The 16,975-nt window shown below is 41.9% G+C and overlaps 1 protein-coding gene across 1 annotated transcript in view; it reads right to left on the bottom strand.

Moving 5' to 3' along the window:
- Window positions 1-16,975, bottom strand: part of LOC306966786 (voltage-gated inwardly rectifying potassium channel KCNH2-like) — a gene marked incomplete at its 3' end in the record, with an annotated part of 115,157 nt that overhangs the window by 6,619 nt on the left and 91,563 nt on the right. The window contains exons 20-23 of the mRNA XM_079561603.1: window positions 16,589-16,731; window positions 16,063-16,480; window positions 15,424-15,676; window positions 2,324-2,487 (exon numbers count right to left, since the gene is read on the bottom strand). Coding sequence (XP_079417729.1) covers window positions 2,324-2,487; window positions 15,424-15,676; window positions 16,063-16,480; window positions 16,589-16,731 — 978 coding nt within the window. The remainder of the gene's footprint in view (window positions 1-2,323; window positions 2,488-15,423; window positions 15,677-16,062; window positions 16,481-16,588; window positions 16,732-16,975) is intronic.

Raw genomic sequence — 16,975 nt, 5'->3', positions numbered from 1 at the left:
CGAGCTCAATATAGAAGCTGCAGTTACGCTTAAGACCTGAGGTGGCAGTAGTGAGTACAAAATGGCCAACTTGCATCTAGGCCCTTTAAAATGGGAAAAAAATATGAATAAAGAGCCATGATAATAAATTAATCTTCTAATGAACTCAAGCGTTGGCTCCAGTAACGGTCTTCATCTGGGTCCAGGATCCTCCAGCCAATCAGATCGTCCGGCTCAGTCATGTGGACATTTTTGGGGGGTTTTCCACTTGACTTTTTTGTTCCATAGCCCTCAGGATCTTTGAGGAAATTCAAAATGACCGTCTTATTGCGATGGCGCTCTGCGAGAGGCCCCGCTTCAGTGATCCGAAATGAGTGGGCGTCACCTGTGGTCACTCGTGGTCACCTGTGGTCACCTGTGGTCACCTGTGGTCCCCTGTAGTTACCCGCGGTTACGAGTTATCCAAAAATATTTTTTATGATATTCGGGTCGTGATCGGGTCGCTTGAAACGTGAGTGAGGGCTGGCCAGCAGGGGGCAGGTGTGAAACAGAGGCCTCTCCTTAATGACCATATTTGGATCACAGCGTCATCTCGGTCACAGCATTTCCTGCCACACGTGGATATCGAACATGTCAGTATTTGTGAATGAATAATCGTGGGAAAGACCAGCGACAAAAGAAAATAAACACGGTAAAAGGAGAGTTTGCAGTGTGGCTTTAAAACGTCCCTTTAAATAAACCCCTCCAGTTTGACGCGGCGCTCGCCCCTCGCCGCCCCTCGCCGCTCCTCGTGGTACAGTGCGTTTTCTAGATGGATAACCAGGTCACAGCCTCGACTGGAGCGTCAGCTGAACGTGTTCACTCGAGCGGACATTTTTAATACGACCACAGACCGACTTCAGCGACTGACATCGGAATCTGGGCTACAATAAAGTCACGTGACGGATTTAACTCCCACCTGAACCGAGAGGATCTTTTTCCTCACGTCATCAGATCTTTTTTTTCCATCATTTTTTTGTTGGGTATTCAACTCATTTTCGTAACTTTTTTGTCATTTTTGTGTCATTTTTTGTCAATTTTTTGTCATTTTTTCGTAGTTTTTTTTTCACATTTTTTCATCAATTTTTGTCACTTTTTGTCACATTTCCATCATTGTTTTTGTCTCAGTTTTGTTGCTATTTTCTCACCTTTTTTTCAGAAGCTTTTGGATTGGGGTAAAGCCAAACTGGAGAAAATGTGCTCGGTTCAGGTGTGAGTTTCTCCAGTTTGGCTTTACCCTAATCAAAAAGCTTCTTGGGACAAAAGCACCAAAATGGCCACAAAAAATGAGAAGAAAACAAGGATGTAAACGCGACAAAAATGTGACAAAGACTCAACCAAAATGTGACAAAAATTCAACAAAAATGTGACAAAAACTCAACAAAAATGTGACAAAAATGTGACAAAAAATTAAACAAAAAAGTGACAAAAAATTCAACAAAAATGTGACAAAAACTCAACAAAAAAATGACAAAAATTCTACAAAAATGTGACAAAAACTCAACAAAAAAATGACAAAAATTCAACAAAAATTCAACAAAAATTCAAAAATTCAACAAAAACTCAACAAAAAAGTGACAAAAATTCAACAAAAAAATGACAAAAACTCAACAAAAAAGTGACAAAAACTCAACAAAAAAGTGACAAAATATTCAACAAAAATTCTACAAAAATTCAACAAAAATGTGACAAAAATGGAAAAAAAAGAAAGAAAGAAAGAAAAAATGCAAAAGGTGGCACAACACAGCAACAACATGAGGAAAAAGATAGTTTTGTGGGTCTTAGCTTTCAAATGAGGTGTTCCACAGGCCTATATAACAGCCAAAGAGGACAGAATGCCTTTGGTTTAGGCGGGTGGTAAGAGGTTAAATCACAAGGAAATAAGCAAAGAAATATCGTTTTGGGGGAATCTTGTCTCTCAGCCCCCCCGAGCTAAAACATCCTCCCACGGCCCGGCTAAAAAGTGATGAATTTGCAAAACAAGAGCCACAAAAAAGCAACAAAACGTTCCCTGTTATTCTTCTTTGATTGAATGTTTGCAGAACTTAACCTGGACATAAATTGGGGCTAAACAGAGGTGACCAAGTCCAAACTAAACACAGGAGAATAAAACAGTCCAAACTAAACTCCACAGTCTGCAGCTCGGGGTGATACTCTCGCGTTAGTTGCAGATGAGTGACTTTGCGGACGTGTTTTCAGAGTCTGTGAGTTTGCAGATATTTTTTGGCGCTGGGGACAGATTGCAGATGTGTTTTTTTTGTTTTTTTGTTTTTTGTGCGTCTGTGTGTGAGTGTGCAGAGCTCACCCGTCATGGCCGCTGTCCTTGGGTCTCCGCAGACAGTCCCGGACAAAGCGCATCATCACTGCGGGCTGCGGGCGCTCATCCCCCGGCTCGGAGCGCGGCGGAGGGTCCGGTCTCACGTTTGACAGGCGGAGGAGGAGGAGAGGGGCACGGCTCAGGAGGAGAGTCTGCAGGGAACACGGGGAGTCAAGAGAGAGGAGACACGGGGAGGGCTTCCGGTGGCCTTTCAAAATAAAATCCTTTACAAAAAAAATAATACTAAAGGCTGGGGCGATGCGGTTCTTCATACAAGGGGCCGAGGGGGAAGAAAACCTCTCATGGGAATCACAATTTTGAGCCTTTTTCTGGCGAATCAAACATATTTATCACACACCAATAAAGTCAAGCCAACATCGGGTCCAAATATGTTGTTTTTTTACAGCAAATTGTGGACTAGAAGTGATAAACAGCATTCGTTGCTAACGCTAGCGTATGTAGTGTGAAGCTAATTTTAGCTTCCTGATTAGCATCGTCCGTTTTTTTATTATTTATGGGCTCTTGAACCACTTTGCTCCTCTCCATGTCTCTGTATCTTTATTTAGATCAACAGTTTATTCATAATTTAGCGCTTGTTAAAGTTATGCTGGAGAAATTAAAATGGCAGCTTCTTTGTTTTCCCCTCTGGCTCCTTCCCTCTCATTCTATAGATACAGACGGCATCTCTGGAATCGCCCATATATGGTCATTTTTGAAAACAGTTAAGGGGGAAAACAATTTTGAAAAAATGTAAATTTTCTCTAATTATTCAAAAACTACTTTAACAAATGCTGAAATATGAACATAGTTTCTACTACATAATGATACAAAGACATGGGGAGGAGCAAAGTGGTTCAACAGCCCATAAATACATAAATAAGAGAATACTAACTTGATGCTACATGTTAGCATCGGGCTAATGCTAACGGTTAGCTAGCGCAAGCTACAACTGCCGTTTTTTCACTTCTACTGAACAATCTGCTGTGAGAAAATATCCATATGGGCCCGATTTACATTTGACTTTATTTTTGTGTGATAAAAAAGTTTATATTCCACCAGAAAATGGCTAAAAAGAGCGGAAAAATTGTGTTTCTCTAAAGATTCTATTTTCCCCCTCGGCGAAGCCACGCCCCCTTCTATGACGAGATGCCGTCTGTGTCTATGCACTGACTTTAGCAAAAAACTCAAATGCTAAGGGTCTAAAAGCAAGACGCGTGCTAATCATGTGCTAACGCATGGACATAGCACACTTTGAATTGAGTGTGACTTTCAATGGTTTTAATATCTGCGAACACAACAGGACAAAAACCGTAAATGTTGTGCGAGATGTTGTCTGCCGTTTGACAGTAGCAGAGCTTCTGTTTTTTCTTAGTAACATTTTTAACAATCATGTACAGGTTTACAATAAAATAAAAATACAAATAATGTACACAATCTGTAGCCTTGACTCATTAGAATTACCGTTTTAGATTCACTAGGTCAAGCTACAGCGCTGCCATGGCAACCAGTCTGCCGCGCTAGCATTAGCTTAGCTCGAGTTCTGGCCAACTTACTAACACACTTCTAAATCTACACAGTGGGCAAAACGGCCAACCTGCCCCACCAGTAGGTCACAGATAAAATCATTTCATACATTTATGTACTTCACACATTACCTGCGAACACAACATGACCAAAAACCGTAAATGTTGTGCGAGATGTGTCTGCCGTTTATTCTACGCAGACGCCCGCAGTTCACGTGAAGGTACCTCCCCCTTGTGGTCGATTGTATGAATTACACCTATTGCAAATCTAAAGGGCTGGCTCAGTATTAATGTACTTTAAAAATAAATAGAAATAATACAGGAAAATAAACAATGATGAATATGACAAAAAAACACACCAATGATGGAATATAAAGAATTTTGAGGGGTGGCCTATTTTCAGTAGTTTCTCTCTATGTCCATTCTTCGTTATCCCCACAAAAACCTAAGTTATGAAAGTATTTCCCATATTTTTAAGAGGCTATTAACTGTAAAAAAACCACACATTTAAAAATATCCATGCTGTGATCAGTAGTTAGCACGTATCGTTAGCCACATAGCATCATTTTGTGTTGTTAAAATGGCAATAAAAGAAAACCAATGTGTTTCAAACGTCTTTTTAGCTACATGTTTTCCAAAAACAAAACAAAAACGAGTTAGGTTAAGTTTATTTCTATAGCACATTTACAACAACCGTGGCTGCCCAAAGTGCTTCACAACACAAACAAATGATAAAAACTATGAATACAAATACAAACAAGGCATAATAAACTTTGCATCAATAAACAAAAAAATACAATGGAGAAAGTTGAACATATTAAAAGGCCTGTGTAAAGAGGTGAGTTTTAAGGGAGGACTTAAAACTGCTTAGAGTCGGGGCCAAACGGATGCTGAGGGGCAGACCGTTCCACAGTCGGGGGGCAGCAGCAGAAAAAGCTCTGTCTCCTCTGGTTTTCATGTGCGTTTTGGGCACATCCAGAAGGAGCAGGTCAGCTGAGCGAAGTGCTCTGGACGGGGCCTGGACAGAGAGTAGCTCAGACAGATACAAAGGTGCCAAGCCATTTAAACATTTAAAAACAATTAAAAGAATCTTAAAATTGATTGTGTGACAGACAGGAAGCCAGTGCAGACGGGCGAGCACAGGTGTAATGTGCTCACGTCGCCTGGTCAGGAAGCGGCCTCTGCGTTTTGGACCATTTGTAGCCTCTTAATGGACGCTTTGTCCAAACCACAGTACAAAGCATTACAGTCGTCTAGACGAGTGGTAATGAGCGCATGTACTGCTTTTTCAAGTTCGTTTGGAGGAATGTAGGATTTTACTTTACTTAAAAGGCGCATCTGGAAAAAGCTAGTTTGGATAACTGAACTAATTTGCTTGTGTAGTTTAAAAGAGCTGTCCAACATGACGCCAAGATTCCTCACAGATGGACGAACATAAGGCGCAAGTGGGCCAAGCAGAGCAATATCTGCAGCGCTAAAGTGACCAAATAATGCCATCTCAGTTTTCTTTTCATTAAGATTTAAGAAATTTTGTGCCATCCAATGTTTTAATGTCTTGCAGACAATTAGACACGGTTTGGAGCGAGGTTGATTTTAGAGGCAGATAAATTTGAATATCATCTGCAAAGCAATGAAAAGAAAGATTTCAAAAATCAAACCAAGTGGCAACATATACAAAGAAAAGAGGAGGGGCCCCAGGATAGAGCCCTGTGGAACCCCACTGGAAAGTGGGGCTGAGCTCGAGGAGTGAGACCCGAGATCAACAGAGAATGTTCTACCGCTGAGATATGAGCGGAACCAGTCAAGAGCCACGCCTTTGATACCCCTTTGATAGGCAGTTATGTTATGTGGCTAACGATGTGTAGCTGGTTAGCGTGCTTGAATTTTTACATTCCCTTTTACACATATTCTAATGCACTAAGTATTATGTTTTTTTCATTATAACTGCAATACTCTACCCTGAATGAAGTAAGTATTTTTGCTTTTAAGAAAAACGTAAATTGAAATTCTTACTTAAGAAGCTCACTGAGTCACTAGTGCCGAACCTTTAACTGGTAAATAAATCCAAGTCTAACTCAGGTGTTTACTGGTACTCACAGTCAGAGAGCGTTTCCTCTGTTTTCTCTCAGGAGAGTCTTGTTGAGCTCAGGCTCCATAACAACCACCTTTGGGAGCCGTCACTGCCGACAACAGTGGCTCCACAGGCATTAACGTCTTAACTCCCACCTGAACCGAGCACATTCTCTCCAGTTTGGCTTCACCCCAGTCCAAAAGCTTCTGAAAAAAAGCTGTGAAAATAGCAACAAAACTGAGACGAAAACAATGATGGAAATGTGACAAAAAAGTGAGGAAAAATTGATGGAAAAAGTGGCAAAAATGTCACAAAAACGTCACTAGAAATGAACAAGAAATTAACAAAAAATTGACGAACAAATGACTAAAATGTGACAAAAAAATGACAAAAATGTGATAAAAATTTGACAAAAAATGACAAAAATGTGATAAAAAATGACAAAAAAATTACAAAAATGTGACAAAAAATGTGATAAAATTGACAAAAAAGACAAAGAAAGTGACAAAAAAATTGACCAAAAATTGACCAAAAAAAAGACAAAAATATGATTAAAAAAATGACGAACAAATGACAAAAATTTGACAAAAAATGTGATAAAAAAAAAGACAAAAAAGACAAAAATGCGATAAAAAAAATTACGAAAAAATGACAAAAATATGATTAAAAAATTACGAAAAAATGACAAAAAAGTTACAAAGATGAGTTGAATACCCAACAAAAAAATGATGGAAAAAAAATGTGATGACGTGAGGAAAAAGATCCTCTCGGTTCAGGCGGGCGTTAAGAGGTTAACGTCTTTTCAACACAGACGTAATGTCTTTGGTCCTCAGTCCGAAAGCAGCGCTCTCGCCTCACAGCCAGAAGGTCCTGGGTTTGATTCCTGCTGTGAGGGGTTTGCAGGTTCTCTCTGCGTCTGGGTGACTTTCTTTCCTCCAGGTTCTTCTCATTTAAGGCTCCACAATAATGAAAAACAAACAGCGACATGTGATAAGTGTTAAGCAGGGCCGTTGTTGGGCCGACATGTTGCCTCGGGCCCCGAGTACAAGGGGGCCCTTGATGGAGCCCATTTGATCAATATCATGGGAGAATTTGAAGATTTCTTGCCCCAGGCCCCACAGGTCTGTTGATTACTCATCATATTATTGCAACATTTCAGTAAACCGTTCACTGTGCATTCAATTCAATTCAAACAAAATGTGTGAGCTACTTTCATCAATGAGTCCGTCAAAAATAATAAATCACGACCAAAACAAGGACATTTTAACATATTAAAGGTCCTATATCCTGCTATTTTAGCCATTCCAAAGTTAAGTATAGGCATGTATATGATATATTGTACCGCTACCATTATGGAGCACTCATTTTTGTGATAAATATAAGTGTTTTCTGGAGGTATTTTTCAAACCCGGAAGACACAACGCTTCGATTCAGTTAACTCCGCCCCCTCTCTAAGTGAAGTTATTTCACGATGCAGTTATACAGAGTTGACATCTGCAACACAGCTTCATAAATGGCTAACACACAAGCTAATATGCTAACACACATGCTAATATGCTAACACACAAGCTAACCCGCGTTTGGATTGACTCACCCTCTGGTCTATCGCTGTTTACATTGTGGGACTTGCGTTGGTTATAAAAGTTAATCCACTTTGGTTCTGGCGAAGGTTCATCAAACATCCATCAGAGACAGTCACAGAAAAACAATATTTTGGTGAAAGTCGCTGAATCCCGGAGAAAAAAAACAGCTTCTGAGAGAGTGGCCTCTTCTTGAAAAAGGTTGAATAAACTCCTCGTCCTCGTAGCCAAATGCACTTCTTTTACTCTGTGACATTATCGTTAGGTAAGAATAAAGAACAGGTGTGTCCAGAATAAGTTGCAACGAGCTCCATATTCAGCTGCAGCGCAAACATGACTGATCTGTTCAGACGCTCAGGGGATGTGTTTGTTTTGGCCTAAGCTCCAAAAAGTCGATTTTGCAGGATATAGGACCTTTAAATAATGCAACAGCACAGAATGCATTGCAGCATGAACTTACTTCTTGTAGGGTAAATATAGTTTCCTGTCTGTGGCTATTCCGGTTGAGTTAGCCGTTAGATTCAAGGCTAAAAACATGGCTAACATTGACTTTATGCTAGCAAATGTTAAAATAGTGGCACCATCTAAACTAATGTCTATGAAACACGCTCAGCTCGACATTTATATACGTTTTCTTTGTTTTTTTGTTTATTTTTTATTATTTTTAATTTACGTTAAAATCTGGACAGGAAGTAGTCTTTACCCTAAACTAGCCGACAGGAAGTTAGCCAAAACATACCGCTTACAGACCATAATAAGAAATGGATGAAGTCATAAAGTATGTGCAGCTTCAAATAAGAGTTTATTTTCACAGTTTACATAATATTTGTGCAAAACGTCTCCGGAACAATCTCTAATCTCTTCAGATCTGTTATTCAGTACGATAATCCTTACAGATATTTACCGTTTCTAACGATACAAGTTAAACGAAGACGAAAATAAGCACGACAGAAACACACGAGTGCATAAGAGTCTCACCACAACAATATGGTTTAAATAGTCTTCACATAATGGTACAGATACTTCTCGTTATTATACATACGCTTTACATATTTCCAGTCACACTTGGATACATTTGTTACAAACCCTTCAGTGTATCATACATTATTTGCATTTCAGAAGTTTCCATGTTTCAATGATACAGTATAAACAGTTACTTTGCAGAAATGTAGTTAAAGGGATATTTCAGGATTTTTCACACAGGGCCTCCTCGTTGTTCAGAGTGTTGTTGATTTCTGGAGATTTTTCTTTTTTTTTTAAATTCATGCAGTCCTTGTATTCGAAGAGTTTAGTGATGCTAGGCTAATGCTAGGCTAGTGCTAGGCTAGTGCTAGGCTAGTGCTAGGCTAGTGCTAGGCTAATGCTAGGCTAGTGCTAGGCTAGCGCATGTCTATGGTAACTAGTAGCCTGCATTAAAAACCTCTTCAAAATCATGGGGTCATACTTCAAACGTTGCCATATTTGAGCAACGTTTGGCTAGTCCTAAGCTAATGCTAGGCTAGTGCTAGGCTAATGCTAGGCTAGTGCTAGGCTAATGCTAGGATAGTGCTAGGCTAATGCTAGGCTAGTGCATGTCTATGGTAACTAGTAGCCTGCATTAAAAACCTCTTCAAAATCATGGGGTTGTCCTCCAAACGTTGCCATATTTGAGCAACGTTTGTCTAGTCCTAGGCTAATGCTAGGCTAGTGCTAGGCTAATGCTAGGCTAGTGCTAGGCTAGCGCATGTCTATGGTAACTATAGCCTGCATTAAAAACCTCTTCAAAATCATGGGGTCATACTTCAAACGTTGCCATATTTGAGCAACGTTTGGCTAGTCCTAGGCTAATGCTAGGCTAGTGCTAGGCTAGTGCTAGGCTAGTGCTAGGCTAGTGCTAGGCTAGTGCATGTCTATGTGTGGTAGTTCGGGGTGCGCTACCCCTCCCTGCCTATAAAAGGCCACTACCTTCATCCGCACTTTCCCTCACCTGACCTCCCACCCCGTGACGTCACACGCTGGCGCAGCTGTCATGGCGGCGAGACTGGGGCTCCAAGCTGTTTGGGCACGATAAGGCGCACCGTAGCTTCTGAGGGCGTCAAGCGCAGTAGCTCGAGATGGTGGCGCGTGCATCGTGGGTAAGCGTTGGAGCAGTCTCGTGGTTTTAAGTAACTTGGCGTGTGGCTAACGGCCCTGTTCTTTTTAGTCTTCGGCGGCTCGGGGATCCTTGCGGCTGTTGCGGGCCAAAGGGTGGCGCAGCGTCGCTCTATACGTCTCGGTATGTCCTTGGTGTTATGTCTTTGTTTATGTGCGCATGTTGCCTACGCATTTGTATGTAAACTGAATGTATCCATGTTGTCCAGGCTTCTGCTGGCGGGAGTCTCCCCCTTTTTCCTGTGTGCACTGGCCTTCGGGTGCACAGTTGTAACCACTGGACTCACTAACGGACTGCATTTTTGTTTATACCCAGTTGTGAATGGGATGTTGCACCACGTGTCATTAACGTCAAAGTCGAACATATATTTTAATGCTGTTTTATATAGCAGAAAATAAATTAATCTAAGAAACGAAACTTCCGTCCTGTAATCATGTGTTTCTGTCACTTCAGTCAGCGAACCTGCGTAGCCTTTTGGTGTATAGAACAAAATCTTTCTGGTTTAACCAGTGGCGTTGTCACGGATCGAACATAATTGCATAAACAAATATCACCATCGCCCTCACTTGGTCACATATGGTAACTAGTAGCCTGTTTAAAAACCTCTTCTAAATCATGGACTCGTCCTCCAAACGGTGCCATATCTGAGCAACGTTTGGCTAGTCCTAGGCTGATGCTAGGCTAGTGCTAGGCTAATGGTAGGCTAGTGCTAGGCTAACGCTAGGCTAGTGCTAGGCTAATACTAGGCTGGTGCATGTCTATGGTAACTAGTAGCCTGCATTAAAAACCTCTTCAAAATCATGGGGTCATCCTTCAAACGTTGCCATATTTGAGCAACGTTTGTCTAGTCCTAGGCTAATGCTAGGCTAGTGCTAGGCTAATGCTAGGCTAGTGCATGTCTATGGTAACTATAGCCTGCATTAAAAACCTCTTCTAAATCATGGGCTCGTCCTCCAAACGTTGCCATATCTGATTTGTAGAAGCTCCTTTGTGAATTCCACGTGTAGTGATGCGGCCGCAGGTAAACAAACTACTGTAGATCCGGTCACCGAGCAGATCACTCCACCGCTGCGTAGCTACAACCAGGAAGCTGATGCTGCTCAAATATAACTTCTTTTAAACATGATTCAGTCACACAGACTTTGGTTAGTCTGGTGTTATAAGTGATTTGCCTCAGGTGCACTGTGGGTCAGTTTTTAAAGCAGGCTACTAGATACCATAGACAAGCACTAGCCTAGCACTAGCCTAGCACTAGCCTAGCACTAGCCTAGCATCGCTAAACTCTTCAAATATAAGAAATCAACAATATTCTGGATAACTAGGAAATGAGGCCCTGAAATATCCCTTTAAGACAAGACAACCGGAGGTTTGTTCACTGCATCACATCGTTGTTTTGCATAATCCCAGTGTCGTAATAAATAAAATAAATAAAAAGTTTAAAAAAAAATTCCTATACAAAAAACACAAAGTCACAATGTTTCTGGTATTTGCATTTTCCTTGTTGTTCAGAGATGAGAGAGTAAAGCTCAGCACACACGACACTTCCTGCCTGATTCTGTGGTTTTCAGCGGTGATGAGTCTTTAAGTCGTGTCGCAACTTTTATTTCCATTTGAGAGAACGATAAACAAGTTCAGGACTCGAACCTGCAGCTCTGAACTGTGCTGGACAGTGATCACATGACACGTGTTCTGATCTGGGGTCAGTTTTTCTCCTCCTAAGAGTGAAATGAAGCAGGAGAGAGACCATAGACATAATATAATAAAGATGAGCAGGTCCCACTCAGCCCCTTCACTGTAGAGGGTCCCGAGTCCTAATGTGAACCTTACAGGCCGCTCTGTCTCCTCCTCCTGTTCCTTAAATGGGCAAAGGCGGGAAGTCCTGCACTCACGGGTGGGCGGAGCCTCCACAGAGCTCCAGAGCTTGATTGGCAGACTCTGGAGCCATTCAATGCACTGAAAATACTTCCAATTTTCGGGCTGATAAACAAAAACAGCGTGGTTAACGTTAGGTGTGTTTAAGATGAGCGAGGCGCTGCAGGCGGCTGCAGGCGAGCGGTGCAGCCGGTCAGAATCGCTCTGACGCCACCTGTGCGACGGTGCCCGTATTCTCGTGAGACCGAGGCGGCTGGAGCGCCTTGGGTCGGCGAGCGAAGTTGCTTTTCTCCGCCTCGCTCGGCTGCCTGAACTACAAAGGCCAAAGGGATTGTGGGAAATGAAGTGCCGTAAACACGTACACTGACAGAGGACTGACAGATGATTGGATATGAGTTGTGTTTAGATCGGAGACGTGTTGCCCTGACGCTCCTCAGCCCCTGCCTCCTTTTTTCTCATCACAGATCTACTTAAATCTGCAGAAATGCTTCATATTTGACAGAAAGTGCCGTGTGTTCAACATATGGCCTACATTTAAAATATGCATAAGTTTATTATTCTAATCCTAAACTGTAAGAGGAGAGTCTGTTATTGTAGCTGTAGTGATGGGTCTGTCTGGTGTGTGGGAGAAGCAGAAATGTGTCACAAACTTTAAAAATAGTTTTATTCCCAAACTTTCTAACAAACACGAGATGCTGCGTGATCTGAGGCTCCTCTCTGTTCTCGGGGCTGAGATGTGTCTGCCTTGATTAGAGGCGCCTTTCTCCGCCCTCGGACGCCACCGCCTGCTCTCGTCTGGAATCGAGGCGAGGCCACTTCATCTTAAACACACCTAATATTTCACCTACCCCAGCGTGGTCACATGGGTCACATGGGTCACATGGGTCACATGGGTCATAGCGATTCTTACCACCCGCCTAAACCAAATGCATTCTGTCCTCTTTGGCCATTATATAGGCCTGTGTAACACCTCATTTGAAAGCTAAGACCCACAAAACTGATCTTTTTCCCCGTGTTATTGCTGTGTGGTCTCACCTTTTGTATGTTTTTTTTTTTTTTTGTGACATTTTTGTTGAGTTTTTGTTGATTTTTTGTTGAGTTTTTGTGACATTTTTGTTGAATTTTTGTGACATTTTTGTTGCGTTTACATCCTTGTTTTCTTCTCATTTTTTGTGGATATTTTGGTGCTTTTTGCCCAAGAAGCTTTTTGATTAGGGTAAAGCCAAACTGGAGAAAATGGGATCCGTTCAGGTGGGAGTTAAGATGTTAAGCCGTTCTTGGGACACAATATATGAAACCAGGCTGGTTTTCGTAATATGAATTTTAGAAATCTCGTACTTAATGAGGCTCGGACTGTTAGCATTGGAGCAGCGCGAGCTACACGTCACACAAGGGCGGAGTCTACAGTGAAGATCCCGCCCTTATGCCCTTTTAAGGAACATGCTTCGTCAGAGCTGGGGAGGGGGAGTCTGTGAATCCTCCATGAACTCCCCCTCGACCGCGGTCATTGTGGTAAACGGGGAGGAGTGAGCAGAAGACGTCCATTTATATACAGTCTATGGAGGAGAAGAGCGTTCCTCGCCCATTGAGAGAGACGCTCTGCTGTGTCATTAAACATCAGCAAAAATATGATGGAAATGTGACAACAAAGTGAGAAAACATTGACAAAAAAGTGACGAAAAATTGAAGAAAAAGTGGCAAAAATGTCAGAAAAATGTCACAAGAAATTGACAAAAAATGGACGAAAAAATGACAAAAATGTGACAAAAATGTGATAAAAATTTGACGAAAAATAAATAAACTTTGACGAAAAAATGACAAAAAAAATGTTAAAAAAATGGACCAAAAAATGACAAAAATGTGATAAAAATTTGACAAAAATAAAATTTGACAAAAAAATGACAAAAAATTGGTAAAAAAAAATTGACGAAAAAATTACAAAATGTGACAAAAAATGACAAAAATTTGATAAAAATTTGACAAAAAATAAATTAAATTTGACGAAAAAATTACAAAAATGTGACAAAAACTGGAAAAAAAAACTGAAAAAATAAAATTAAAAAGTTACAAAAATGAGTTGTATACCCAACAAAAAAATGATGAAGAAAATCAGATGACGTGAGGAAAAAGATCCTCTCGGTTCATGCCGGAGTTAAGAGGTTAAGGCTGATAAACTGCTGTGGTTTGTGCTCAGCTTTGAAATACTTTCGATTGTAACTAAAAACGATGCATGTGTAGAAAACCTCCACAAAGCACAAGTACTGAGCAGTTTAAATAAGGCCAAAAACAAGAGCTCCTAAGAACAAGAACAACAGTAAAAGAGGTTAAATGCTCAGAAAGTCAGTTCCAGCAGAATGTGAGACTTTGAGGCAGAGTTTTGTAAAGACCTGGACGTCGTCACAGTGACCCGTGCAGAGGGGGGGGGGGCCCGTGGGGGGGCCCGTGTGAGCCTCAGAGGGGCTGGTCATACGTCCTCAGAGTTCCTCTGAAAATCTCAAGGCTCATGTGAAGGAGAGGCTGCAGAGTCCGGAGCGGAGTGAGGTCCTGAGGCCACGGCGGGCTGCTCCAAACCGTCCACACCGTCCTGAAAACACACACAGTACTTCAGCAAAGAGGGAAAGGATTTAACCCCTTAACTCCCGCCTGAACCGAGCACATTTTTGTATTTATTATTTTGCCATACCGCCTTTGCTATGCCCAATCCCGTCAGATCTTGGAAGCTAAGCAGGGAAGGGCCTGGTCGGTACTTGGATGGGAGACCGTTTGGTAACACCAGGAAGCCTGGGGTGAATGTGGTGTGTGAGTGAATGGTTGGTGGTGGTCGGAGGGGCCGATGGCGCAGACTGGTTGCCTCGCTTCCGTCAGTTTACCCCAGGGCAGCTGTGGCTACAACAGTAGCTTATCACCACCGAGTATGGAGTGAATGAATAATGACGACAATGTAGCGCTTTGAGAAACTTGTTAATACAGGCTTGTAAAGCGCATTACAAGTGTAAGGCATTATTATTATTATTATTATTTTCTCCAGTTTGGCTTTACCCCAATCCAAAAGCTTCTGGAAAAAAGCTGTGAAAAAAGCAACAAAACTGAGACGAAAACAATGACGGAAATGTGACAAAAAATTGAGAAAACATTGACAAAAATGTCACAAGAAATTGACAAAAAAAGTGACAAAAAAATGACAAAAATGTGATAAAAATGTGACAAAAAATACAAAAAAATACAAAAAAATGACAAAAAATTGCTTAAAAAATGACAAAAATGTTACAAAAAAATGACAAAAATGTGACAAAAAAATGACAAAAATGTGCTTAAAAAAATGACAAAAATGTGCCGAAAAAGGACAAAAATGTGCTAGAAATGTGCCAAAAAAACACAAAAAATTGACGAAAAATGACAAAAATGTGACGAAAAAATGACAAAAATGTGACGGAAAAATGACAAAAATGTGACGAAAAAATGACAAAAATGTGACGAAAAAATGACAAAAATGTGACGAAAAAATGACAAAAATGTGACGAAAAAATGACAAAAATGTGACGAAAAAATGACAAAAATGTGACGGAAAAATGACAAAAATGTGCTTAAAAAAATGACAAAAATGTGACGGAAAAATGACAAAAATGTGCTTAAAAAAATGACAAAAATGTGACGGAAAAATGACAAAAATGTGCTTAAAAAAATGACAAAAATGTGACGGAAAAATGACAAAAATGTGCTAGAAATGTGAAAAAAAAAATACAAAAAATTGACGAAAAAATTACAAAAATGTGACCAAAAAATGACAAAAAAGTTACAAAAATGAGTTAAATAATGATGTAAAAAATCTGATGACGTGAGGAAAAAGATCCTCTCGGTTCAGGCGGGAGTTAAGAGGTTAATCGATATGTTTTAGGAAAAGTGAGTCTAACCTGAGCAGAAGTGAAGCTGTGTCCAGGAGCTCCAGGAGGTCTGTGAGCTTTCGGAGAGTCCACAGGTCTGTCCCGACTGAGAGGGGAGGAGGGTCCTGCACTGCCCCCTGCTGGTGGAGAGCAGAGGGGAGACACGGCGCCCTCTGCTGGAGAGGAGGAGGTGCACAGGGTGCTGTAGGACGGGGGGATGGACGTCTGTCGCTGTAACAGGAGGAGGATGGTCCTGACGTCTGCGCTCACACGAGTCTCCAGACTGAAACAGAAACATCACAGTCAGGACAGGACTCGAGCCACAGTGAGTTTGACCCCCATGATCTAAAGGAAGAAAACTGGTGTGACTGTTTTCAAAGACATTCTCTCGAACAGCTACACCCGACAAGCTAACAGGAGAGGACAACAATAGTCTCACTGATGAAACAGAAACATGTACAGAGAGGCTTTAAAATGGACTATATATTACTCATTATAGCAAGTATTAAAGCAGTTTAGCCCCTGACCAGCACCGTGTTTGCTCCGCATGAGCTGAGGACCCCGGCTCTAAATGAAGGACTGTGTGTCTCTGTGTGAGGTTATACATATTTGATCAGTACAAATGTCAGAGATGTTTCCTGAAGCTCCAGCTGTGCGTCTGACTCCCACCTGCCGATCTGCCTCTGCAGCGAGTCCAGCCGCCGCTCCAGCTCCGCCCGGTGCCTGTGCGGTACCACGGTCTGGGCAGCAGAGGGCGCAGGGGAGCAGGGTCTGGGGGAGGCAGGAGGCGCTGTGGCCTGAGGGACAGTCTCCTCAGGCACCAGGAAGTTTTCATGACTTCGTGGGGAGTGTCCTGGAGCGATGAGGCAGTTTTCTGAAGGAGGGGGACATTTCTCTTGAGGTTGAGCACATTTTAGGGGATTTACGGGTGAGTTTGAAGGAGGGAGGGGGTATTTTTTGGGCGGTAAGGGCTTCTCCTCCGGCGTGATGGGCGAGGGCAGACTCGGGGCGCAGGGCACCTGCTGGTACCGCTGCTCCTGACCCTCACCCCACAGAGTGAAGATGTTCGACATTCCCGACAAAGCGTCTAAGAAGAGACCACATGAAACCATGACAAACACCAGGACAAACATTTATTAAAAGCATCACAGCTGATTTATTCTGATTTATTCTGTATAAAAGCACAGTTTGTCACCTGTGAGGGCGTGGCCCCTCTCCCTCCTCTCCCCCTCGGCTCCTCTGCTGTTGCTGGTCACGCCTGTGTGGAGGAGAGTCGTCTGGACTGGGCTCATTTCAGCGTCTTCAGCCTCATCGTCACTGGAGAAAACCGGCCCATATCTGAAAATACAAGAAAAACTGTAATGTGACTCTTACAGAGTGCAGCGCTGCTCGTCTTTACTGTATATTACTGTAATGTGACTTACAGAGTGTAGCGCTGCTCGTCTTTACTGTATATTACTGTAATGTGACTTACAGAGTGTAGCGCTGCTCGTCTTTACTGTATATTACTGTAATGTGACTCTTACAGAGTGTAGCGCTGCTCGTCTTTACTGTATATTACTGTAATGTGACTCTTACAGAG

The sequence above is a fragment of the Gobius niger genome (genome assembly GCF_951799975.1).
Source record: "Gobius niger genome assembly, chromosome: 8".
Classification (NCBI taxonomy): Eukaryota; Metazoa; Chordata; class Actinopteri; order Gobiiformes; family Gobiidae; genus Gobius; species Gobius niger.
The sequence above is the reverse complement of the archived record's forward strand: the minus strand, read 5'-3'. Positions and strand labels throughout refer to the sequence as shown.